The sequence below is a fragment of the Apodemus sylvaticus genome, chromosome 5 (genome assembly GCF_947179515.1).
Source record: "Apodemus sylvaticus chromosome 5, mApoSyl1.1, whole genome shotgun sequence".
Taxonomy (NCBI): Eukaryota; Metazoa; Chordata; class Mammalia; order Rodentia; family Muridae; genus Apodemus; species Apodemus sylvaticus.
The window spans coordinates 68,759,683-68,786,053 of NC_067476.1; the positions used below are offsets into that span (position 1 = coordinate 68,759,683).

The 26,371-nt window shown below is 32.9% G+C and overlaps 1 protein-coding gene and 1 pseudogene across 1 annotated transcript; both read left to right on the top strand.

The window, feature by feature from the left end:
* Window positions 1-4,281: 4,281 nt before the first annotated feature.
* Window positions 4,282-5,253, top strand: LOC127685572 (olfactory receptor 10AG1-like). Its single transcript, XM_052182879.1, has one exon. The coding sequence runs from the start codon at window positions 4,309-4,311 to the stop codon at window positions 5,251-5,253; it is 945 nt and encodes a 314-aa protein (XP_052038839.1). The 5' UTR covers window positions 4,282-4,308.
* A 5,582-nt stretch (window positions 5,254-10,835) lies between these two features.
* Window positions 10,836-11,776, top strand: LOC127684828 (olfactory receptor 10AG1-like; annotated as a pseudogene).
* The last annotated feature ends 14,595 nt before the right edge of the window (window positions 11,777-26,371 follow it).

Below are 26,371 nucleotides of genomic sequence, written 5' to 3' on the forward strand. Positions count from 1 at the left end.
TCACATAATTATGAGAAAGACAAAAATATAGTGATACAACAAATGAGAAGTTCACAAGGAGCACTGTATGCAAGAACACAGATTGAAAGATTGTGTACTATTGTTTGAACATATCTAATAAAATACAAACTAACTTTATAGGTTATTTGAAGCATTTTAAAACTATTAATAAAAGCTATGAAATATGTAATCTTGCAAAGGTAGATCAAGAGAAATAACAGATTAATGATTATTTGATGCTTGAGAATAAGACAAAAAGAAAAGTGATAGATCAATGGATAAGAATTTGTGTCTATGCTGATGAAAGATTTATGGATTTATAGCAGTGTTTAAGTATTAATAGTATGTCTAACACATAATATCTAGTGCATTTTTTATCCTTGAAGATAGGAAAGCACCTATTGGACATCTTAATTTACATATATGGCCAGATAAAGAGCATTGGATCCACTGGAACTATTATTACAAGTGATTATGAGGTACTCAAAAGTGGGAACTCAACCTGTGTTTTTTGCGATATGAGCCAGTCATCTTGACCACTGAGACAACCCCTGCATGAACAGTTTTAATTATAATTAAACTAATATTATGACTTTTGATTGTCATGTTGATTGTATATAATCTTAACATATTATTTAATTATATTTAGTAAAAATAGCAATTAAAGATGTAAATGTAGTGTCCTGACATATATATTATTAAAAATCAGATGTAACATGACTAATAACAAATCTTGCCCAAGCTTCTAAGCAGTAGTAATGTTAGTGGATATCAACTATTCAAGGGGACAAATATCCACAGCTTGAGTGTTTATATCAAGATTAATAATTTCCAATGGTACAATTGAACTATATAAACACTCCTTCCTGATTTGTCTCCTCCTTCATGCTTCCTTCTACTTTTAATCACAACACATGAAATTTTATCTATTTACAAATTTTTCTCATTTTGAAGGCATTTAGTTTTGTAAATGATACTCTGTTGTACTTTTAAAATTACATTAAAGTTCACTATAAAATAATGACTTAAAAATTCAGATTAGAATTTCAAAATGTACTGGGAGGTGTAGGAGGAGGAAGAGGAAGGGAAATGGGAGGAGGAGGAGGAGACAGAGGAGGAGAAGGAGGAGGAGGGGGAGGAGAAGAAGAAGAAGAAGAAGAAGAAGAAGAAGAAGAAGAAGAAGAAGAAGAAGAAGAAGAAGAAGAAGAAGAAGAAGAAAGAACAAGAACAAAGACAGAAAGATAGAAAGAAAGAAAGAAAGAAAGAAAGAAAGAAAGAAAGAAAGAAAGAAAGAAAGAAAGAAAGAAAGAACAGTATTTTAGGCACTGTTTCAAGCCCTATGAGTGTTAGACAAACTAGATCACCTCAATTATAAGGTTAAATTGGAAAGCAGTTGGTCTCCAGGGTAGAGAAATGTTATTATTTAAGAACTCTCTAAGTTGTGACTCTAGATTATGTTGAAGACTATAGATAAGCTGAAAACTTAAATGATTTATCTGACTTAATTTTAAATTTTTTCTGTTATTTTGACAAATCAGTTAAAGGTATGTACTTTATAAAATTTGTTTCAAGTAATTTTACATGAATCACTTTTGTATATTATAATTTAAACTTAATATATATCTATGTTTAGTATCAGTAAATGATCTAGATTAATTGAATATCTTAAATATATACATTCTTTTATTTTCTTCTAAAATTCCAAAGCCCTGATTCAAAATTGTCCATAAACATAAATATTTTACATATGTCTATTCTGAAGACATTATTATATCAAACTATTATCACCACATAATTAATAACAAAATAAAGATTACAGAATATTTACTCATGTTTGGTTTCCTTTCTCCTAACAAATGGTTTCCTTGTTTTTTTGTGTTGCTTTTCCTTAATTAGGCTTGAAACTAGAATGGTATATGAATGAAAGTGAATTAATACATTGTAAGATAGTGTAGAATACATAGGCACATTTTATGAATTCTCACTAGAAATCAAATCTTAGTTGTGTTATTATCCACAAACAATTTTTTAATAACTCAGTTATCTCTCTTCCCCCTCTGTTTGTGTATGAAAATATCCATTTTCCCATTTCTCCTAGTGTCATTTATATCACTTATTTTAACCATATACATTGCAATTCAGAATGTTTATGGGTACATTGATGAAGTTCAATGTATACCACACTAGAACATTAAATTTTGGATGATGTTCTTTACTAAAGCATGCATAACTTTTAGATTGAATATATTCAAATATTTTATAAGGTTAACTTTAGTGAACAATAAAATATAATTTCCTATAGTCACAACTGTGGGGTAACATTAAGCAAATTATACTTCTAACTAGAAATTACTTTACACTAATGAACATTACCTTGTATCTCTCAATTCCTAGTTCTCCAGAGTTCTTTTAACTTCCATAATGTCCTCACTTCTCTGTGATAGCTACAAGGGTTTCTACAATATTTAGTTCAAACCTTAATCAGTAGAATTGTGTTCATGTACAGATAACTGTATACATTATATAAGAAAACATACATCAGTTTCTAACATAAGAAAGAAACACATCTACCCAACACAAGACAGAACAGAAATGTTTCTATCCTGTGTCCAAATCTTTAACAGAATTCTTGGGACAGTAACTGATACATAAGAGATTCCAGAGAGGAAAAATTAGCCAGGAAAAAAATCCATGGGTTTCTGTAATGTATGGTCAAGCATAGTTACTAATATGGTGAAGCAATTGCTGGTGAGGATAACCATGTAAATGATGGAGAACAGTGCAGACAGGATCTCTTGGAGGTTAGGAAGTGTGTGAAGTATATTAAGTAATTGTCTTATCCAGAGAATTGTAAATGCAATAACAACACAATAAATTTTATTTAACATGTGTTTGATGCTTGGACCTTCATCACTACCTATATGTAAAATAAAGCAATACTCCATATGTGGCTCTCACTTGCAGTGAGTTAGTTAGTTTGCTTTTCATGTTATTTATAACATATATAACTAATATATGTTATATATAGTACAGTATTGTTCACACCAAAACACTGATATGGAATTCCCTTTCTGTAAGAGATAATGGAAATGGTGTAATTTTTGTCAGATTCTCACTCAAAGCCACTTAACATTCTCAGAAATAGATTTACAAATATTTTCTAGGTGAGCTTCTGAATTCCAGCTAATAATCACCTTGGGAATAGCTTGAATTGTGATAGACATATTTCAATTTTTTTTCTTTTTTCATACAGGGTTTCTCTGTATATTCCTTGCTGTCCTAGAACTCCCTCTGTAGACCATGCTGGCCTCGAACTCAGAAATCCACCTGCCTCTGCCTCCCAAGTGCTGGGATTAAAGGCATGCACCATCACCACCAGGCATAATTTTTAAATAATATATTAAATCACTTTTGTCAAATACTTTCCACCACACATTGATGCAAAAAAATACCTTTTAGAACTCACACAACGTAGGTTTGGATATAAGAAAATGAACATATATATGATCCAAGCACAAAACATATATGCAATAACATCACAGAATGGAAAATATTGAATGCAGTGAGTTGCATTAGAAGGAATTCATGAAGAGATAAAAGGTTTAAGACTGTGTCACACATACAAGCTCTAGGATGTAATCAGTTTGTATAAAAGATAAACCTGTAATTTTAATAGGAACTTTCTTAATAGAGACACTGTTGAGATTTTCTACACATGTATCACCACAGCCATCCTCACTACTCACTGTAAAATTTGAGTGGAATGGATTGCTGGTTTTACAGATTTTACACTGAAGTTGAAATAATATTTTGTTTTATTCTATTGTTTACTATTGAAGCTTAGATAATTTATTGTATTCTATTCCTTGTCATTAATTTTTAATAATGAATGAAAATAGTTATATATATTGTATTTAATACAAAATTGTTTTAGATTGAAAATAATATATTTGAATATAAAATAATTATAAACAGAGTTATAGGAAACATGTAAATAATGAGTATAAAATCAAGGAAACTATATTGAGTATATTTTAGATTTAAAGATATAGTGAGTTTAAATAAACACTGTAAATTCAAATAATGTAGCTCATCATAATAAAAATTAATAAAATTTATTAATACAGTAAACATTAATAAAATGTCCTTAGAAAAATAAAATATGAGGTTTTGCACAGACATTTATTAATAGCAATGGATTTGTATAGAGTATGGATAACTAAGGATGAAAGTCATTCTTGGATTGTAGAAGGGGGAACAAAGCTAAAGACAGAAATTACTCAGACTCTGCCTAAATCATCCATACAGATGAAACATGAAGAATTTGAGACAGAAGGCAATGTTTCTACAGTAATGCAATTTATCCTGCTGGGATTCTCTGCTCTTCCCAAACTCCAAGGGATTCTGTTTGCACTGTTCTTCATCATTTACATGATTATCCTCACCGGCAATTGCCTCATCATATTAGTAACTAAGCTTGACCACACATTGCAGAAACCCATGTATTTATTCCTGGCAAATTTTTCCTCTCTGGAAATCTTTTATGTATCAGTTACTGTCCCAAGAATTCTGTTCAACATTTGGACACAGGATAGAAACATTTCTGTGTTGGCTTGTGCTGTGCAGATGTGTTTCTTCCTAATTTTGGGAACTGATGAATGTTTCCTCCTGGCTGTGATGTCCTATGATCGCTATGTGGCCATTTGCAACCCTTTGCACTATCCTTTGGTCATGAACTCAAAAAAATGCACTCACCTGGCAGCAGGCTCCTGGCTTAGTGGCATTCCAATTCAGATTGGACAAACCTGTTGGATATTCTCTATGCATTTCTGCAATTCTAATGAAATAGACCACTTCTTTTGTGACATACCACCAATTCTCAAGTTAGCTTGTGGGGACACTTCAGTTCATGAACTGTCTGTGTATGTGGTTGTTATGGTGGTGGCTGCATTCCCCTTTATACTGGTACTTACATCCTACAGTAAAATCATTGTCACCATCCTGAGGTTGCCAACAGCCAAAGGTCGGGCAAAAGCCTTCTCCACATGTTCTTCCCACCTGTTGGTGGTGGTTTTGTTTTATGGGTCTGGTACCATTACATACTTGAGACCAAAGTCCATGCATTCTCCTGGAACTGATAAACTGCTATCTCTGTTCTACACCATTGTGACTCCCATGTTCAATCCTTTAATATATAGCCTTAGGAACAAGGAGGTGATTGTAGCTCTAAGAAAACTAATTCTCAAAAAATAGTGTCATGTGTTGGCATAGAAGTTTTTTTTTTAATTTTCCTGATAATGTATTTATTTTGAAATGTTTTGTTTCCATATTGAGAAGTCAATAACTTCCATTTTATAGTTTATTTTCTTCAAACTTCAATTTTCTTGTACAATTTATGCTGCTTAGAATGTATTAGGCAAGATCATTCATCTTCAATAAACCATCTCAAAATTATTTATTTTTAAAAATAAAATTTTAGTAATTTATATATATGGGTACAATTCAAAATTGGATATTAATATATTAAAGTTAATATCTAATTATTTCCCCAGATACAGATACCAATATTTTCTGACAGTCTTATTTGATTCTGCAGTACATAAGGGAGTAACTACCAGTAGAACTAGAAAAATGCATAATCATTGAATAAGTCAATACATGAATTATCACTGAGTCTCTCCAAAGTACTAAAACAATTCTGAAATAATTGAATTGGATGAATTCAATTCCTTTTTGAGTTTATTCATTTAAGTGAATCTGCTCCCCTGTGGTATTCTTTCAAAATAATATTAAAGGGAAAGCTGAGACCTACATCCTTCCCCCTAATCAGAACAGAATAAATTTATGATTTCACACAACACTGAAAAAATACTCAAGATTTTGCATATATTTACTCCTTTGTTATTATAACCTTGTATAGGATTTTTTTGTTGTTCCTTTTTTAAAAGTACAATTCAAAAGCCTATTCTTTTGCCTCTTAATGTGTACAAAATGATTTCTATGAATTTAAATGTGAAAGGTACATGAGTAATTTCAGAATTTCTGAAGTTCACACAGTTATATTGTATCTGCATATATGTGCTATCATGCTTTTAACCTTGAGTAGGGGTACTAAAATTATTGTCTTTAGAATGATTTTCATGAGGAATTGAGCATCAATTGTCATAGCAATACATTTTGATCTATCTCCTACTACATTTCCAATGTAGCAATTTATTTTAGAGGGGGTTGTATCTTTTTCTGAAGTAATATTGTCATTGCCAAGTTGTGCCTGTACATTTCATGATCACCTATGTTTATGCAGCCATACAGACTAATTAAATTTAGTTGTGAAAGAACAACATGATAATAGAATACTTGGGAAGATGAAAACTGTCATCAGGTGGTATGGGTAAGAGAGGATAATGAAAGTAACATACTTTCAGTATATTACATATATGTATAAAATTGGTGAAAAGAAATGACAAATTAAAAAATAAAAAAATCTCATTAAAAATTTTTAAAGTCATACTTATTTTCGTAATTCTGCTTTAGAATAAACAGAAAATGCTTTTTCATTCATATTGCATTACAAAAATTGAATAAACACATGTACAACACCCAAGTATGCATACAGTTTTACAGCAAATTGGCAATATACTTAAGTGCTAAAATTTAACATCTAGTCATGAAAATAAATTGGTAAAAATATGTAAGCTGTGTTATCTAGGATAAAATCAATCCATGAAAGGAAATTATTTAACTGGAATGCTGCAAATCCTAGTTATAGATTATGATGATAACATTTTTTAAATGACAGAGAAATGTTTGGAAATTCATAATCTAACAAAGGTATTGAAGACACAATAATATTTACCCTAAAACATTTAGATACCAATGGGACTATATAATAAATAAACAAAATATTTGAATTTATACTTTACTCAAAGAGGTTTACATGGATCATAACATATACAAGATAAAACTCTGAATGTTAACTATTAAAAAATGTATAACCCCATTTAGAATAATGTTTAAGATGATATCTTAGTGTTTCTGGCTAGGGGACACATATGATGGATCTCAAAATTTGAGAAACATATAATATTTTCATATTGATATTTTTCATTGTGTATATAGAATAAATATTTGTCTCTGTATCTACTATTTTGTATTTTACTTATGTATAATATTCCTTATCCAGCATCAAGAATTTTAATCCATTTTGTTTTTCAAGTATCTTCTATATGTTTGGGTCTACATAGGTGTAACACATATGCATTCTATAATTCATAATCACTGTAAAGTGAAAAAATATAATTCTGATTGATATGACCTGATCATTGGTTATGCATGATATATTGTTTCTTTTTGGACCTTTGAATTTGCAAAACAGAGCAAAGTTAACAACAGAATGTAGTCTTCCCTGTCTTCTAGGGATTGAATAAGAAATTGCTCTTTCTAGAAACTCTGTCTTCCTGGTATTGTTTTGGGACTACATTCTACATAATAAATTGTGCACAGATATTCTGCATGTTTTTTACAGTTTATATATACAAAAGGAATAATTGGCATTTATTACCAGCAATTAATCTTCAGGAGCTTTATAATTTGTGGAATAAACAGCCCTGAATGGACCACAAGACCGGGAAAAGCAATAGCTGTGTTGCACATCACATACCTTCCTGAACAATCCTAGACTCTGATGTTTCTTTTTTTTTTCAATGATAAAAGATAAAATTCATTTTATACTAATGCACTGCTCATTGTCACCATTTTAAAATATATCCTACTTAATTCATAACTCATGTAAAGTCATAAGATGTTGCAAAAAATGTAGATGCTAAAAATCAGATAGAGTGATGTGTATCTCAAGCATCATCTCAGGAACTTGCTTTTGCATTAAATGTACTTGCAAAAGGTCAAACCAATGTTTCTATCAGTATGCAACAGGGAGGGCTTCACAAAGCCCCAAAATATTGGCTATGTTATCAGCAATTAATTGCTGCTGGATGGAGGAAAAGCATATTTTATTTAGTGATCTGATGGATAAATGGCTGTCTGTACTCAGTCACATGTGCTAATACCCATACATATACAGGTAGCACTAACTTGACATAGGAGGGTTGTGTGTGGTCTTGGAAATGTGGTGGAAGGGAGGAGTACAAAACTATAGAAGAAGAAATTCAGAATGAATTTGATCAAAACACATTGTATGCATAAAATAAATTCTTAAAATAACCTGTCTGGATATTATTTTTGTTGTTGTATCCAACTCTTTGAATGACAGGCAGAATTGACATCTCAATTACAAGTTTGCATGGGAAAAAAGCTTATCCCAGGGTAGCGATTCTTACTATTTAAAGAATGTAGCAATTGTTTAATCTGATATATTTGAGAAGACAGTTAGTTACTATTTCAAATAAACTTCATAAGCACGAAAAATATATTTGCCTTTTTCATTTTTGTTGCTAGCAATATTGGTAAGTATTGTATCAAGCCTAGACTAAAATATGTATGTATAAGAATATTTTGTCAAATACAAGTTTATTTGTACAAGTATATGAAATTTTGATTAGAAAAAATAATTCAATTACAGAGAATTATATAAATCTTTGGTGATTGGGTTTTAAGAAATAATAAGTTTGACTTTATACATTTTCAGATATACTTATAAATGAAAGTAATAGAAGGTATTCTGTTACAAAGTAGTCCTATGTAGAAAAGATTATTATAATCTTTACCAATATCTTAATTTAACTCGCAAAATGTATTAAGAAAATAAACTCTTTAGGAGATATTCAAATATTTTGTATATGTGAAGTCTAGAGAAAGGATGTCAAAAGAGTTCAATTTTATATAATTGTTAAGGAAGTTAGAGGAATGATATTGCTAAGTTCTTATATCCTCTCCTGCTTGTATTCGAAGGCTTCCTTTGGTTTCTATCTTTTTTTTTTTCTATATTAGTCATGTACTTAAATTGAAATGAGTCTGTAAGTGTGGAATGGTTGTGCAGCTAAACAGTAGTGCAGAGAAAGTATAATTTGAACATGAAATTCTTCCTTAGTAACATCACTACTTAATTATAGATATCCTAGTTACTCAGTTGTCAGATGTCCTATGAAACATCTACTTATCTCTTTGCTCCTTCTTTCTATTTTATCCAATAAGTTAAAATTATATGACTTCTGAAATCAAAAATATCTGATTTACTATATGGAATAATACTCAATCAGGATAAATTATCTTTACAAATATGTATACTTATTTTATGGTTATTATGTTCATAAGCATCTTTCTCAAATGTTTTTAACCAACAATACTATATAAATTTCTGAAGTCTCCAAAATCTAGTAGTAGCACCGAACCTTTTTCCTAAGCCAAAAACAGGTTTGTGCCCATTGTCAACCTAGCTCCTTTTCTGCATTACTTTCCACTCAGTCAGTTATCATAAACTCTGTGTGTTTGTTTATGCATAAGTGTATGTTCATGCTTATGTTATTTTTGTTTTTGTTTTTTATTCCTTACTTATGATTAAAATGTTTTAGTAGTCCCTATACCTTGTTCTTTAAGCTTCTGACACTCTACTACTGTCACTATTGTAAGACCATATGAAAGATATTTTTAAATCTTTATCTTAATTTTCTAATTAAAATTATACTATAATTACAAAATATTAAATATATTTTAAGTACTTTAATATTTTCCAGAATATCATCAACAAAAATTAAATTTATATTTGTTTAGAAATGTGTTCTTTTATAATTAATTGTCCAGACTTACACATGTTAACAAATGGTGTTGAGAACTCTTATTCTTATAGTGAAGTACTTATTTTTATTTTTCTATTATTCATAAGATAGTAGGAATACAAGGTAGCTCATAACAAAATATATTTCATGATACACTTACACTTGAAAGAATGTGAATGAAATATTTCATTCACATTTCTGCTATCAAATTTATGTTACCATTCACACAGATAAATATGCAAATTTTACTTAATGTGCAAATATGTATCAGAACTTCAGCTACAAAAAATTGTTTATTGATAGAGGTTCAATATTAATATGTAACAACTACTGTGATATATTAATATTTTATCTAACAATTTAATACATTGTTATTGTAAAACAATATTCAATGTGTTAGCAATAAGGAGTAGGACTACTAAAATGTTTTAATAAAAATTAAGGAGAAAAAACAAATATAAAAGTAACATAAGCACAAATATATATTTGTGCACAAACAAGCACACAGAATCTATGATAAAAGACTGAATGGAAAAAAAAAAACCCAAGTCTGTTGATAGCAGAATTCATGAGAAGAAAAATGAGTTACAACAATCCAGATATTCACTCCCCAACAAAAGTGAAAATAGAAATTATGCCTGCAGACTTTATATAACATACACTGGAAGGGAAATTCAACTTGAACTAAATAATATTTTATGATATTTTAGGGTTTCATCTTACCCTTTTAGTGTTCAAATTACAAATCTACTGAATGAAAGCCTAGAAAATACCTTGGGGGACACCATAACAAAACTATGAGAAAGACAATTCAGAATTTAAAGGTACAAGTAAATTATTGAATTTAAATTAAAATATATTGCCAATGAAAATACACAACAAAGCATATCTCAGAGGCTTAAAAGAACAAATGCTATGTGGTCATTTATTAATTATGAAAATATAGCTAATTATAGTTTTAAAACAATGGAGTGTAAACTCTTCATTATTAAAAAAAAAACCCACAAACTAAGGTGTGTGTTCTCAGTAAGAATACATAAACTATACCAGGCTATACCAGAAGTGATGTGTATTTGTAATTTAACATTTTTCCACAGGTAAAATATGAAGAGCTCGTGGCCATTTTTGCTCATAGGATTTTCTGATCTGCCCATCCTCCAAGGGTTTCTATTGACAGTGTTTTCTGTAGTTTATATAATTACACTGACTGGAAATTTCCTCATAATACTAACAAGTATGGACCCTGCATTACAGAAACCCATGTACTTTTTTTTCTGGCAAAATTTTCCTCTCTAGAAATCTTTTATGTATTAGTTACTGTCCCAAGGACTCTGTTCAGCATTGAGATGGAGCACTGAACTATTTCATTGATGTCCTGTGCCATACAACTTTGTCTTCCTTATTTTTGGAACTACTGAATGTTGACTGTGATGTCTTATGACCACTATGTGGCCATATGTAACCCTCTGCATTATCCTTTGGTTATGAACCCTGCAAAGTACACACAGTTGGCACTAGGCTCCTGTCTTGGAGGCATCCCAGTCCAGATAGTACAAATGTATCAGATATTCTCCATGCAATTTTGTAATTCTAACATAATTTACCACCTCTTCTGTCACATACCACCAATTCTCAAGCTGGCTTATGGGAACACTTCAGTGCATGAACTGCCTGTCTATGAGGTCGTTATGTTGGTGGTTGCTTTCCCCTTTATACTAGTGCTTATATCCTATAGCAAAATCATTGTCACCATCCTGAGGTTGCCAACAGCCACAGGGCGGGCAAAAGCCTTCTCTACATGGTCTTCCCACCTGCTGGTGGTATTGCTGTTTTATGGATCTGCTACAGTTACCTACTTGAGACCAAAGACCATGAATTCTCCAGGAACTGACAAACTACTCTCTCTGTTCTACACCATTGTGACTCCTATGTTTAATCCCTTAATTTACAGCCTTAGGAAGAAGGAAGTGATTGCTGCACTGAGAAAGTTAATACTCCAAAAAATAGGACCATGTGTACATATAGAACTTTCTTATTTACCTTAGCTACTGATAACTCACTTATTTTGAAAATGTTTTTTCTCCACAATGAGAAGGTAATTCTTTTATAATTTGTAAGGCATTTTACTCAAACTTAAATTTTCTTATACAGTTCCTTCTGTTTAGACCTATTATGCAAGACAGTGATATTCACTGAACCATCTTGGGAAAATGTAGTACCTATTTTAAAAAATAAAATGTTAATACTTCAAATTTTGTTTTGAATATATGGGTACAATTCAAAAATTGATTTCCACACTTTAAAGAATAGATTATTATTTCTCCAAATACTCATATCTGTATTTTCTGACAGTCTTGTATAATTCTGAAGTATATAAAGGAATAACTACCAGTAGAAACAAAATAATATATGCTTATTGAATCAATGAATAATGATGAGTTATTTGTCAGTAAGTCTCTCTGGATCCTACTTAAAATTCTGAAAAAAAAATCTAAATTGGGCAGACTCAGTTCCTATTTGAGTTCATTTATTTTAGAGATTCTGTTATCTCTCCTATGGGATACTTACAAAATAATACTAAGGGGAAAACAGACCTTAATTCATTCCCCAATTAGAATGTAATGACTTTGTGGTATGGCACATCACTATAAACACATTCTATATTTTTCCACATATTGTTCATCTTCATTGTTATAATCCTGAATTACAATGAGAATCTGTTATTGTTGCTCCTCTATAAAACTACAACTCAATCATATATGTATTTTCCTCACGTTTATAAAAATGATTTCTATGAATTTAAATGTAAGCCTTAGTGTATGAGTAATTTCAGGATTCACTGATGTCCAAAGAGCTGTTTTGTTTGCTTATATGTGCCATCATGATTTTAAAACAAAAATAGAATACTAAACTGATTCAGCTTTTGAAGTGATATTTATGAGGAAACTGATCATCATTTAGCTTATCTATACCAGATTTCCAAACTTACAACTTGTTTTAGATGAGGTTGTGGTTTTCACTACACTTGTATTGCCATTGCAAAGTTGTGCTTGATTAGGCTATGAGCTGCTACACATATGTAGACAAGCAGTCAAGTTAAATGTAGAGGTTAAGGAACAACATAATTAAAGTAAAATAATTGGGAGGAAGAAAACTGTGAGCACATATGGGAGGAGTGAGGCTACTTAAAATAAATATGATCACAGTATATTCCATAAATGTATGAACTTGGTGAAAATGAGAAATGAAAAATTAAAAATAAAATTATTTAAAAAATATTAAAGTCATATTTACTTTTGCATTACTGCTTCAGAATAAAGGATAATTTTTCTTACATACAGTAATACAAAAATTGAGTAAATCATGAGGCATACATGTAATTTTATAAAATGGCAATATAATATTTAATCTTAATGACTACAGCCATAAAAATAAAATTTTAAAAATATGTAAAGTATGTTGTCTAAGATATAATCTATGACAGGAAATTATTTAACTGTATTTCTGTCAAACTTAGATAGTTGGCTCCCATGATAATTATTTTAAGAAACTGGAAAGTGTTTACAAATTCATTTGTAACAAGGGAAATGTTCATATAATTGTATTTCCACCAAAAATTTAGTTACAGAGGGAGTATATAATAAATCAACCTGAAAAATGTTTAACTTTTAATCTTTTTTCTTTTTTTATTGAATATAATCTTCATTTAGATTTCAAATGCTAAAACCTTTCCCAGTTTTCCCCTCCCTGAAAACCTCCAACCCCTACTCCCACCCCCTGCCTCCAAGTATATGCCCCTCGACCTGAACCACTCCCACCTCCCCACCCCCATTTCTCTTTGTTGGGGCATCTATTGAGCCTTCATGGTACCAAGGACCACTCATGCCACAGGCATCCCTGACAAGGCTTTCTTCTACCACATTTTTGGCTGGCACCATATGTGCCACTTGGTTGATAGTTTAGTTCCTGGGAGTCCTGGAGCATCTGGGTGGCTGAAATCATTGTTCTTCCCATGGGGTTGTAAACCCCTTCAGCTCCTCTGGACCATGCTCCAACTCCTGCACTGGGGACACCATGCCCAGCCCAAAGGTTGGCTGTTAGCATCTGCCTCAGTATGTGTAAGACTCTGGCAGGGCCCCTCCAGAGACAACCATGATATGCTCCGTTTGGTATACACTTCTTGTTGTCCATAATAGTGTCGAGGTTTGGTGACTGATTATAGGATGAATCCCCAGGTAGGGCAGTGTCTGGCTGGCCTTTCTTTCAGTATCTACTCCACACTTTGTCTCCTTTATTGCTCCTGTGAGTATTTTGTTCCCTTTCTCAGAGGAACCAAAGCATACCCACTTTAGTCCTTGTACAGAGTCATGTTGGGGTGTCATGCCACCTGGTAGGAACTCGACATTGGTCAAGGTGAACTTCCTCTCCCAGCCTTTGTTGAGCAGGGATTCCAGTGCTAGTCAGGATCCTGCTCCACCTAGGGTGGAATGCTCAGGGTGAAGGTAAAGTTCATTGTTCTTCTGGAATTAAGCAGGTGACCCATGCAGCTGCCTGAGAAGTGGAGCCAATGCCCAATGAACAACCAGACCAGTTCCCCAGTACACCTCCTGAAATTTGGGGAAGTGTCTTGCCCTGCCCATATATATTTTGAGACCTCCATTAAACTTGGGGCTTTGATCAGCAATTGGGCTGTCCTGTCTTTCTTTCTTTTCATCCCCCACCACCCCATATATCCCCTGCTTCTCTTCCAGGGACCCAGTTTGCTGTAACTGCAGGCAGTTACAAGTCCTCCTTCTTCTTAAGCTTCCTGCGGTCTGTGAATTGCAATTTGTTTATGTTCAGCTTTTAAGCTAACATCCACTCATCAGTGACTACATATTATGTGTGTTCTTTTGTGATTTGGTTACCTTGCTTAGGATGACACTTTCTAGTTCCATCCATTTGACTAAAAAACTCATGAGTTCATTGTTTTTAATAGCTGAATAGTACTCCATTGTAGGTATATATCACAGTTTCTGTATCCATTCCTCTGTTGACGGACATCTGGGTTCTTTCCAGCTTCTGACTATTATAAATAAGGCAGCTATGAACATAGTGGAGCATGTGCCCTTATTACATGTTGGAGCATCATCTGGGTATATGCTCAGGAGTGGTATAGCTGTGTCCTAACAGCTTGACAGTGCACCTGAAAGCTCTAGAACAAAAAGAAGCAAATACACCCAAGAAGGGTAGATGGCAGGAAATAATTGAATTCAGGGCTGAAATTGGCCAAATAGAAAGAAAAAGAACTATACAATGAATCAACAAAACCAGGAGCTGGTTTGAGAAAATCAACAAAATAGATAAACCTTTAGCCAAACCTACCAGAGGGCATAGAGGTACTACTCAAATTAATAAAATCAGAAATGAAAAAGGAGACATAACAAAAGAAATTGTGGAAATTCAAAAAGTCATCAGATACTACCACAAGAGCTTATACTTAACAAAGTTTGAACATCTGGATGAAATGGACAACTTTCTAAATACACACTAGGTGTCAACATTAAAACAGGATCAGATAAACCATAAGTCCCTAAGTCCTGAGGGAATAGAAGCAGTTAATAGTCTTCTATCATCATTAACAACAACAACAACAACAACAACAAAACAAAAACAAAAAACAGAACTATATGGAGTTTAGTGGGGAATTCTATCAGATCTTAAAAGAAGACCTAATACCAATATTCTTCAAACTATCCCACAAAATATAAACTCAAGGAACATTACCCAACTCATTCTATGAAGCCACAATAATGCTTATACATAAACCAAACAAAGACCATACAAGGAAGGAGAACTTCAGACCAATCTTCCTCATGAACATTGATGCAAAATTACTCAACAAATTTCTGGCCAACCAAATTCAAGAATGCATCAAAACTATGATTCACCATGATCAAGTAGGCTTCATTCCAGGGATGCAGGGACAGTTCAATATTTGGAATCCATCAATGTAATCCACTACATAAACAAACTCAAGGAAAAAAAAAAGCACATGGTCCTTTCATTAGATGCTGAAAAGGTTTTTGACAAAATCCAGCATCCTTTCATGATAAAAGTCTTGGAGAGTTCAGACATCCAAGGCCCATATCTAAATGTAGTGAAAGCAAAATACTGCAAACTGGTAGCTAACATCAAATTCAATGGAGAGAAACTTGAAGCAATTCTACTAAAATTGGAGACCAAACAAGGCTGTTCACTCTCACCCTATCTATTCACTATAGAACTTGAAGTACTATCCAGAGTAATCAGACAACAAAAGGAGGTTAAAGGTACACAAATTGGAAAGGATGAAGTCAACCTATCACTATATGCAGATGATAATCTCCTATACTTAAGGAAGCCCAAATCTTCCACTGGAGAACTCCTAAAGCTGATAAACAACTTCAGCAAAATTGCTGGATACAAAATTAACTCAAAAATATCAGTAGCCCTCCTCTACTCAAAGGATAAGCAAGATGAGAAAGAAATTAGGGAAATGACACCATTCACAATAGTCACAAATAATATTAAATACCTTGGTGTGACTCTAATGAAGCAAGTGAAAGATCTATATGACAAGAACTCCAAGCCCCTGAAGAAAGAAATCAAAGATCTCAGATGGAAAGATTTCCCATGCCCATGGATTGGCAGGATCAATATAATAAAAATGGCCATCTTGCCAAAAGCAATTTAAAGATTCAAGTCAATCCTCATCAAAAATCCCAACTCAATTCTTCACAGAGTTAGAAAGAGCAATTCTCAAATTCATCTGGAATAAAAAAACAAACAGGATCGCTAAAACTATTGTCCACAACAAAAGATCTTCTGGGGGAATCACCATGCCTGAGCTCATGCTCTACTATAGAGCAATAGTGATAAAAACTATATGGTATTGTGTGGAGACAGTCAGGAAGATCAATGGAATAGAATTGAAGACCCAGATATGAACCTGCACACCTATGGTCACTTGATATTTGACAAAGGAGCTAAAAACATCCAGTGGAAAAAAGACAGCATTTTTAGCAAATGGATGGTGTTGGATCAACTGCAGGTCAGCATGGAGAAAAATGCAAATCGACCCATTCTTATCTCCTTGTACAAAGTTCAAGTCCAAGTGGATCAAGGATCTACACATAAAACCAGACACATTAAAGCTTATAGAGGAGAAAGTGGGGAAGAATCTTGAACACATGGGCATAGGGTAAATTTTCCTGATAAGCATCAATGTCTTATGCTCTAAGAACAAGAATCGACAAATGGGACCTCATAAAACTACAAAACTACAAGGACATGGTCAATAGGACAAAACTACAACCAAAAAATTGGGAATAGATCTTTACCAATCCTACATCCAATAGAGGGCTAATGTATACAAAGGTTTCAAGAAGTTAGACTCCAGAGAGTGAAATAACCCTATTAAAAATGGGGTACAGAGATAAACAGGGAATTCTCAACTGAGGAAACTCGAATGGCTCTGAAGCACCTAAAGAAATGTTCAGCATCCTTAGGTATCAGGGAAATGCAAATAAAAACAACTCTGAGACTCCACTTGACACCTCTCAGATTCCCTAAGATGAACAACTCAGGGGAGAGCAGATGCTGGAGAGGATGTGGGGAAAGAAGAACACTTCTCCATTGTTTGAGGGACTGCAAGTTCATAAAACCACTCTGGAAATCAGTTTGGCAGTTCCTCAGAAAATTAAATTTTATTATTAACCCAAAGAGACATGTAAATGTGGTAAAAATAGTGTAAAATATGGCTGCTGTCACTAAACATTAAAATCTGTATAACCCAAATTACTATAATGTTTAAAATATAGTCTAGTGGCTATGACTAGGGGAGAATCAATTACAAATGATAGAACAAAAATTTGATAAATATATAACTTTTGTATAGTTTTAATGTTCAATGTGTATATAGAATGGCTATCTGCTTGTCTCTGTATCTACCAATAAGTATTTTACTTAAATAAAATATTCCATATCCTACATCAAGCATCCTAATCAAATGTGTTTTTCAACTATGTTCTATATGGCTATGTCTACATAAAGCTTATGGCTATGCATTCTGTCATTCATCATTTTTGAAAAATGAAAAGCTCATTGTGGTTGACTTGATCTTAACATTGACATTCATGTGGCATTAGTCACTTTAAATTTGAAAAACAGAGGGATGCTAACATCAGAAAATTGTCTTTTCATGGCATCTAGGCCTTGAACACGAAACTGTTTTTTCTAGAAACTCTTTCTTCCTGCTATTGTTTTGGGACTACCTTCTACAGAAGAAAGTTTGTGTAGTTATTCCGAATGGTATTTTTTTTTTTACAGTCTGTACATATAAACGTAAAAATGCGCAGTCTTATTATCAGTTATTACACTTCACTACCTTTATAATGTCAGGAATATAGAACCCTGAATGGTTCACAAGAAAAATGCATTTTATTTACAGATGTGATACATAATGGTTTTCCGTACTCAGACAGGTGTACATTTGGCACTAACTTGCGACAGGAAGAAGCTATTTGTTGAAAGTGAAAGGTGGTTGAAGAGGTGGGAAAATGGGGAAAGAGGAAAAGCGGAGTGAATTTGATCCAAACAAATTATAAGCATTTATTAAGTTCTTAAAATGATATCCTGTCTGGATATTATTTTGGTTGTTGTACTATTACTTTGAGTGACAAGCAGAATTAACATCTCAGTTAGAATGTTGCATGGGAAAAGAGTTGATTCCCAGGGTAGCAAGTCTTATCACTTAAGGAATATAGTTAATTTAAAATCGGAGACATTTGAAAAGACACTCAACGATTTTAAATGAGCTTGATAGGTGAAAAGGTTGATAGGTGAAATGTGAAATGAGCTTGATAGGTTTTCTTTCTCATATTTGGTAAAAAAACAATAATGGCATGTATTATATTGTGCCTAGAATTAAACAGGTAAGTGTGAAATGGTTTTGTCAAATAAAAATTTATTTTGACAATATATACACACTTTTAACTAGAGAATAAAATTCAAACAGAATTTGATAAGTTTTTAATGCTTAAATTTCAAGCCCTATTTAAGTTACACTTTATCTATTTCTGGATATAATTATTAAGTAATTACATGGAAGAAATATGAGGTGATCAACAATAAAGTAATTATGTAGTAAAGATTATTATCATCATTACCAATACCTTCATTTAACTCTCAAAATGTAGTAAGGAAATAATCAGTTTAGGTGATATTTCATAGTTTACATATGTCAGGTCTAGAATGTTCAAAAGCAAAATGTTATGCAACTGCTAAGGAAGTTAGAGGAATGAGATTATTTTTATTTATTTTACACCCTATCCTACTTGTATTAAAATGCTTCCTTTGTTTTCCATCTTCTTTTCCTGTATATTTTTTCCATAAATTCAAACTATGTAAGTGTACTGCTAAGCAACATTATAGAGATAACAAAATCTGGACTTTAAACTATTTCTTAAAAGCATCACTACTTTCTATATTATAAATATGTTAGCAGTTCAATTATCAGATTTCTTATGAGAGCATCTGCTTTTTACTTTGTTAATGATTTTTCTTTGCATTTTTATGGTAAATTAAAACTATATGAACTCTAGGATCATAAAAGTCAGAATTGATTCCTTGAGTAATGCTCCAACAGGATAATTTGTCTTCACAACTATGAAAATTTTCTTTATGGTGACTATGTTCATACAAGAGTTGTCAAATGGTTTTAACCCGCAGCAGAATATAAGTCTTTGCTGTCTAACAGAATCAGACAATAATTTTGGGGGCTAATCCAACCACAATTTCATTACCCTTGTCATCTTTGCTTCATCTGTACATGACTCCCAGTCTCCTACCCTCTTCCATTTTCTACTGTTACTTCTGTGAGACCATCTTACAGATATCTTAAAATATGTACCATAATTTTCTAATTAGAGTATAATTACAAGATTTTACAAATATTTTAAATAATTCATTATTTTTCCAGAATATTTTCAATCCAAATTTAATTAATGTTTAAAGTGTGTTGAAATATGTTTCTTTTTCATAGTCCATTTTTACAGGTGTTAACAAATGATGATGAGGTCTCTCTCCCTTTTATACTAAGCTTTCTATTTTCATTTTTGATTACTCACAATATATTGTAAACACAAGACAGCTCATAACAAAAACTACACTAGTAATGATATACTACATATATAGCCATACTTCCAATTGTTATCAGAGCATGCATCCATGCAAGTACATGATGTTCTTAATAAGCAAATGTTGTCTGTCAGCACTTCAGCTACAAATAATTTCTTGTTTTGGAAGGAAACTTCATATTAAATGAGCATTTTTGATGTATTAGTACTTTATCTAGTAATTTAATAAATTATTTTTGCAGGTTCTTTTTGGAGGCACTCAGAGCTATGAGTTCTCCTCTTAACATTGCTTTCATTGTGTCCCATAAATTTGGGTATGTTGTGCCTTCATTTTCATTATATTCTAAAAAGTCCTTGATTTCTTTACCTATCTTTTCCTTGACCAAGGTATCATTGAGTTGTTCAGCTTCCATATGTATGTGTGTCCTTTTTATTTTTAAATTTTTTTATTCGATATAATTTATTTACATTTCAAATGATTTCCCCTTTTCTAGTCCCCCACTCCCTGAAAGTCCTGTAAGCCCCCTTCTCTTTCCCTGTCCTCCCACCCACCCCTTCCCACTTCCCCGTTCTGGTTTTGCCGAATACTGCTTCACTGAGTCTTTCCAGAACCAGGGGCCACTCCTCCTTTCTTCTTGTACCTCATTTGATGTGTCGATTATGTTTTGAGTATTCCAGTTTTCTAGGTTAATATCCACTTATTAGTGAGTGCATACCATGATTCACCTTTTGAGTCTGGGTTACCTCACTTAGTATGATGTTCTCTAGCTCCATCCATTTGCCTAAGAATTTCATGAATTCATTGTTTCTAATGGCTGAATAGTACTCCATTGTGTAGATATACCACATTTTTTGCAACCACTCTTCTGTTGAGGGATACCTGGGTTCTTTCCAGCATCTGACAATTATAAATAGGGCTGCTATGAACATAGTAGAGCATGTATCCTTATTACATGGTGGGGAATCCTCTGGGTATATGCCCAGGAGTGGTATAGCAGGATCTTCTGGAAGTGAGGTGCCTAGTTTTCGGAGGAACCGCCAGACTGATTTCCAGAGTGGTTGTACCAATTTGCAACCCCACCAGCAGTGGAGGAGTGTTCCTCTTTCTCCACACCCTCTCCAACACCTGCTGTCTCCAGAATTTTTAATCTTAGCCATTCTGACAGGTGTAAGATGAAATCTTAGGGTTGTTTTGATTTGCATTTCTCTAATGACTAATGAAGTTGAGCATTTATTAAGATGCTTCTCTGCCATCCGAAGTTCTTCAGGTGAGAATTCTTTGTTTAACTCTGTACCCCATTTTTTAATAGGGTTGTTTGGTTTTCTGGAGTCTAACTTCTTGAGTTCTTTATATATATTGGATATTAGCCCTCTATCTGATGTAGGATTGGTGAAGATCTTTTCCCAATTTGTTGGTTGCCGATTTCTCCTCTTGATAGTGTCCTTTGCCTTACATAAACTTTGTAATTTTATGAGGTCCCATTTGTCAATTCTTGCTCTTAGAGCATACGCTATTGGTGTTCTGTTCAGAAACTTTCTCCCTGTACAGATGTCCTCCTTCCTGTCACTGTACGAATACCATGCAGTTTTTTTTATTCGATATAATTTATTTACATTTCAAATGATTTCCCCTTTTCTAGCCCCCCCCACTCCCCGAAAGTCCCGTAAGCCCCCTTCTCTTCCCCTGTCCTCCCACCCACCCCTTCCCACTTCCCCGTTCTGGTTTTGCTGAATACTGTTTCACTGAGTCTTTCCAGAACCAGGGGCCACTCCTCCTTTCTTCTTGTACCTCATTTGATGTGTGGATTATATTTTGGGTATTCCAGTTTTCTAGGTAAATATCCACTTATTAGTGAGTGCATACCATGATTCACCTTTTGAGTCTGGGTTACCTCACTTAGTATGATATTCTCTAGCTCCATCCATTTGCCTAAGAATTTCATGAATTCATTGTTTCTAATGGCTGAATAGTACTCCATTGTGTAGATATACCACATTTTTTGCATCCACTCTTCTTTTGAGGGATACCTGGGTTCTTTCCAGCATCTGGCAATTATAAATAGGGCTGCTATGAACATAGTAGAACATGTATCCTTATTACATGGTGGGGAGTCTTCTGGGTATATGCCCAGGAGTGGTATAGCAGGATCTTCTGGAAGTGAGGTGCTCAGTTTTCGGAGGAACCGCCAGACTGATTTCCAGAGTGGTTGTATCAATTTGCAACCCCACCAGCAGTGGAGGAGTGTTCCTTTTTCTCCACACCCTCTCCAACACCTGCTGTCTCCTGAATTTTTAATCTTAGCCATTCTGACTGGTGTAAGATGAAATCTTAGGGTTGTTTTGATTTGCATTTCCCTAATGACTAATGAAGTTGAGCATTTTTTAAGATGCTTCTCCACCATCCGAAGTTCTTCAGGTGAGAATTCTTTGTTTAACTCTGTACCCCATTTTTTAATAGGGTTGTTTGGTTTTCTGGAGTCTAACTTCTTGAGTTCTTTATATATATTGGATATTAGCCCTCTATCTGATGTAGGATTGGTGAAGATCTTTTCCCAATTTGTTGGTTGCCGATTTGTCCTCTTGATGGTGTCCTTTGCCTTACAGAAACTTTGTAATTTTATGAGGTCCCATTTGTCAATTCTTGCTCTTAGAGCATACGCTATTGGTGTTCTGTTCAGAAACTTTCTCCCTGTACCGATGTCCTCAAGGGTCTTCCCCAGTTTCTTTTCTATTAGCTTCAGAGTGTCTGGCTTTATGTGGAGGTCCTTGATCCATTTGGATTTGAGCTTAGTACAAGGAGACAAGGATGGATCAATTCACATTCTTCTGCATGCTGACCTCCAGTTGAACCAGCACCATTTGTTGAAAAGGCTATCTTTTTTCCATTGGATGTTTTCAGCCTCTTTGTCGAGGATCAAGTGGCCATAGGTGTGTGGGTTCATTTCTGGATCTTCAATCCTGTTCCATTGATCCTCCTGCCTGTCACTGTACCAATACCATGCAGTTTTTAACACTATTGCTCTGTAGTATTGCTTGAGGTCAGGGATACTGATTCCCCCAGATTTTCTTTTGTTGCTGAGAATAGTTTTAGCTATCCTGGGTTTTTTGTTGTTCCAGATGAATTTGATAATTGCTCTTTCTAACTCTGTGAAGAATTGAGTTGGGATTTTGATGGGTATTGCATTGAATCTGTATAGTGCTTTAGGCAAAATGGCCATTTTAACTATATTGATTCTACTGATCCATGAGCATGGGAGGTTTTCCCATTTTTTGAGGTCTTCTTCCATTTCCCTCTTCAGAGTCTTTGAATGTTTGTACATTTAAAGGACTAATTGGCACTGTAACTATCATCTATTACTCTTCTCCACCTTTGTAATGTGAGGAATATAGAGCCCTGCCTGGATCATAAGACACAGAGAAGAAAAAGTATGGATGCAGATCTCATATCTGCCTGAACAATCCTAGACTCTGATAGATCTCTTTTTTTCAATGATAGAGAAAAAAATTCTTTTCATACTAATGCACAGCTGATTTGTCACCATTTAAAAACACATCCCACTTAATTCATAAATTATGTAAAGTCATAGCATGTTGATGATTTCAAGTGATTGCAAAACTATAAAAACTAAAATCAGATAGAATGGTGCATATCTCAACCATCATCTCAGGAACTCGTTTTTGTATTAGATGCTAATTAATACAAACTACTATGACTTCAACATGCATTAAATAAAAGAATATATAGGACTTGATGCTAAATGCGTTATCTATATGACACATACTCTTCTCAAATTTAAGGAAGCCTTGTGGAAGAGGGAGCTGAAAGACTCTAAGAGCTAGAATAAGTTGATATGTGAAACAAATCTGGACATAACAGGACTGTCACATGCATGAACTCATAGTAAGTAGGACAGCATGCACAAGACTTGCAAAGTGTAAAGCCACCCTAAATATTTATATGGAACTGGAAGTGTTCCATGAAGCCTCAACCATATTTGGCTGACATGCTATCAGCATTTGATGGAAAACTAGTACATTTTTCAGGGATGTGGTATAAAATGGATTTCTTTACACATTAAAAAGCATGAAGAATATCTATACATAATTTCATGTATCTATGTGTATATAGAAACCACTTGATTGGTCACTAACTTTACTTAGGGAGAAGAAGGAGCATTGGGTGTTGAAATTGAACACAGTGGTTATAGAGATGGGAAAAATCAGAAAAGAGGAAATGCAGAGTGAATGTTATCAAAACATATTATATACATTAATTAAGTTCTTAAAATAACCTATCTGCATATCATTTTATTTGCTGTATTAACAAGTGAACAAGTTCAACATGTTAATGAGTGACAGAATTGATATCTTAGTTACAATTTTACTTAGGAAAGAGTTGATCCCTAGGGTAGCAACACTTAGTACTTAAGGAAAATAGTTGGTTTATAATCTGGGACAATTGAGAGGGAGTTAGCTACTGTTTCAAATGAATGACATAAGTTGAAAAGTATATTTCTTCTTATTTCTGATGCAGGCAATAATGGTAAGTAATATAATGAGCTTAAATCAAATAGATAAGTGTGAAATGATTGTCAAATACATGTTTACTTGTACAAGTATACACCGCATTAATAACAGAAAATATAATTCAACAACAAAGAATTAGGCAACACTTTAATGCTTAAATTTTAAGCAATGATTGAGGTAGACTTTATATATTTCTGGATATAATTATTAAGTAATCACATGGAAGAAAAAGATGGTGTTCAATTGTAAAGTATCTCTATGTAGTAAAAATTATCATCATCACAAATGTCTTCATTTATCCTTCAAAATGTATTAGAGAAATGATCTATTTAGGTAATTCAAATATTTTACACATGTCAAGTCTAGAGATAGGATGTCCACAAAGCCCAATTTTATATAACTATTAAGGAATTTATAGGAAGGATATTATTAATCAACTTACATCCTATCTGCCTTCCATTAAAACCTTCCTATGTTTTCCTTCTACTTTTCCTGTATAAGTATTTTCCTTATATTTGAATGGATCTGTAATATGCAATGATTGTGCAACTAAACAGCAGTACAGAGATAGCAATTCTGAATGTGAAACTGTTTCTTAGTAGCATCACTACTTATTAGATTATCAATTTCCTGGCAATTCAGTTATCAGGTTTCCTGTGGGCATCTACTTATTGCTTTACTCATGCTTCTTTGCTTTTTTTCTGATAACTTAAAAATTATGAGCTCTAGAGTTACAAAAGTCAAATTTTATTCCTTGAGTAATGCTCCATCAAGATAAATTGTCCTTAGAACTATTTATATTTTTCTTACGGTAACTATGTTAATAAAAAACATTGTCAAACGTTTTGACAGTAAAACAATATAAATTTAAGTGTCTTCTGTCTAATTGAAATGATTTTTTGTAAGACAACCACAGTTTTATTTCCATTGTCATCTTAGCTTCATCTCTACATGACTCCCAGTTTCCTAGTCTCTGCCATTCTCAATTGTTACCACTGTGAGAACACATTGCAGACATTTTAAAATATGTACCATAATTTTCCAATTCAAATTACAATATAATTCTAGGATTTTTCAAAAATTTAAATAATTCATCATTTTTCTAGAATATTTTCTAAACCAATTTAATGTTTGATATATTCCTTTCTCATTTTCAAGACTTATAAGTGTAAGCAAATGGTAATGAGGTTTCTCATTCTTATACTGAGCAACTTATATTTGTTTCCCATTATTCACAAAATAATAGGAACACAAGGTAGACCTTACCAAAAAAATACATGATATACTACTTATAAATGAATTACATCATTGCTTCTTGGCCTTTTGGCTATGATCAAGTGAATTACATCCATAGATAGACTTCCAAACATTATATGATCATGCAACCGACAAATATATGTGAGGTGTTTAATGTGAAAATGGTGTAGGTCATAACTTCACCTATAAATAATTGCTTGCTTTGTGAGGATTCTTCATATGAAATAGGCACTATGATGTATTAGTTTTTTTTCTAGTAATTTAATGAATTATTTTTTGCAAAACAATATTCTGTGTTAACTTTAATAATAGTGGCAATTAAATTTTTTATAAATATTAAGAAAATGAAAAGTAAGATAAATATTAGTATGTATATGTGCACACACACAAACATACAACACACACACACACACACACATTGGTAACACTGAATGGAAAATATCCACTAATAGAAGAATGAGAAAATAAATGATTTAAGACAATCCAGATACTTACTCCCCAAGGTAAAGTCTAAACACAGTTTATACTTGCTGATTTCCTTAACTTAGAATGGGAGGAAAATGAAGTTTTGAAATAAGTAATATTTTATTACATATGATATCATAATTTTATTGATTTAGTAATAAAATTACAAAGTTGCACAGTACAAAAACCTAGAAAACACATTGGAACGAATCAAGACAGGAAAACTCTAGGAAA

Excerpts from the sequence above, each read along its gene's own strand:
- LOC127685572 (XM_052182879.1), top strand. The coding sequence starts at position 4,309 with ATGAAACATGAAGAATTTGAGACAGAAGGCAATGTTTCTACAGTAATG.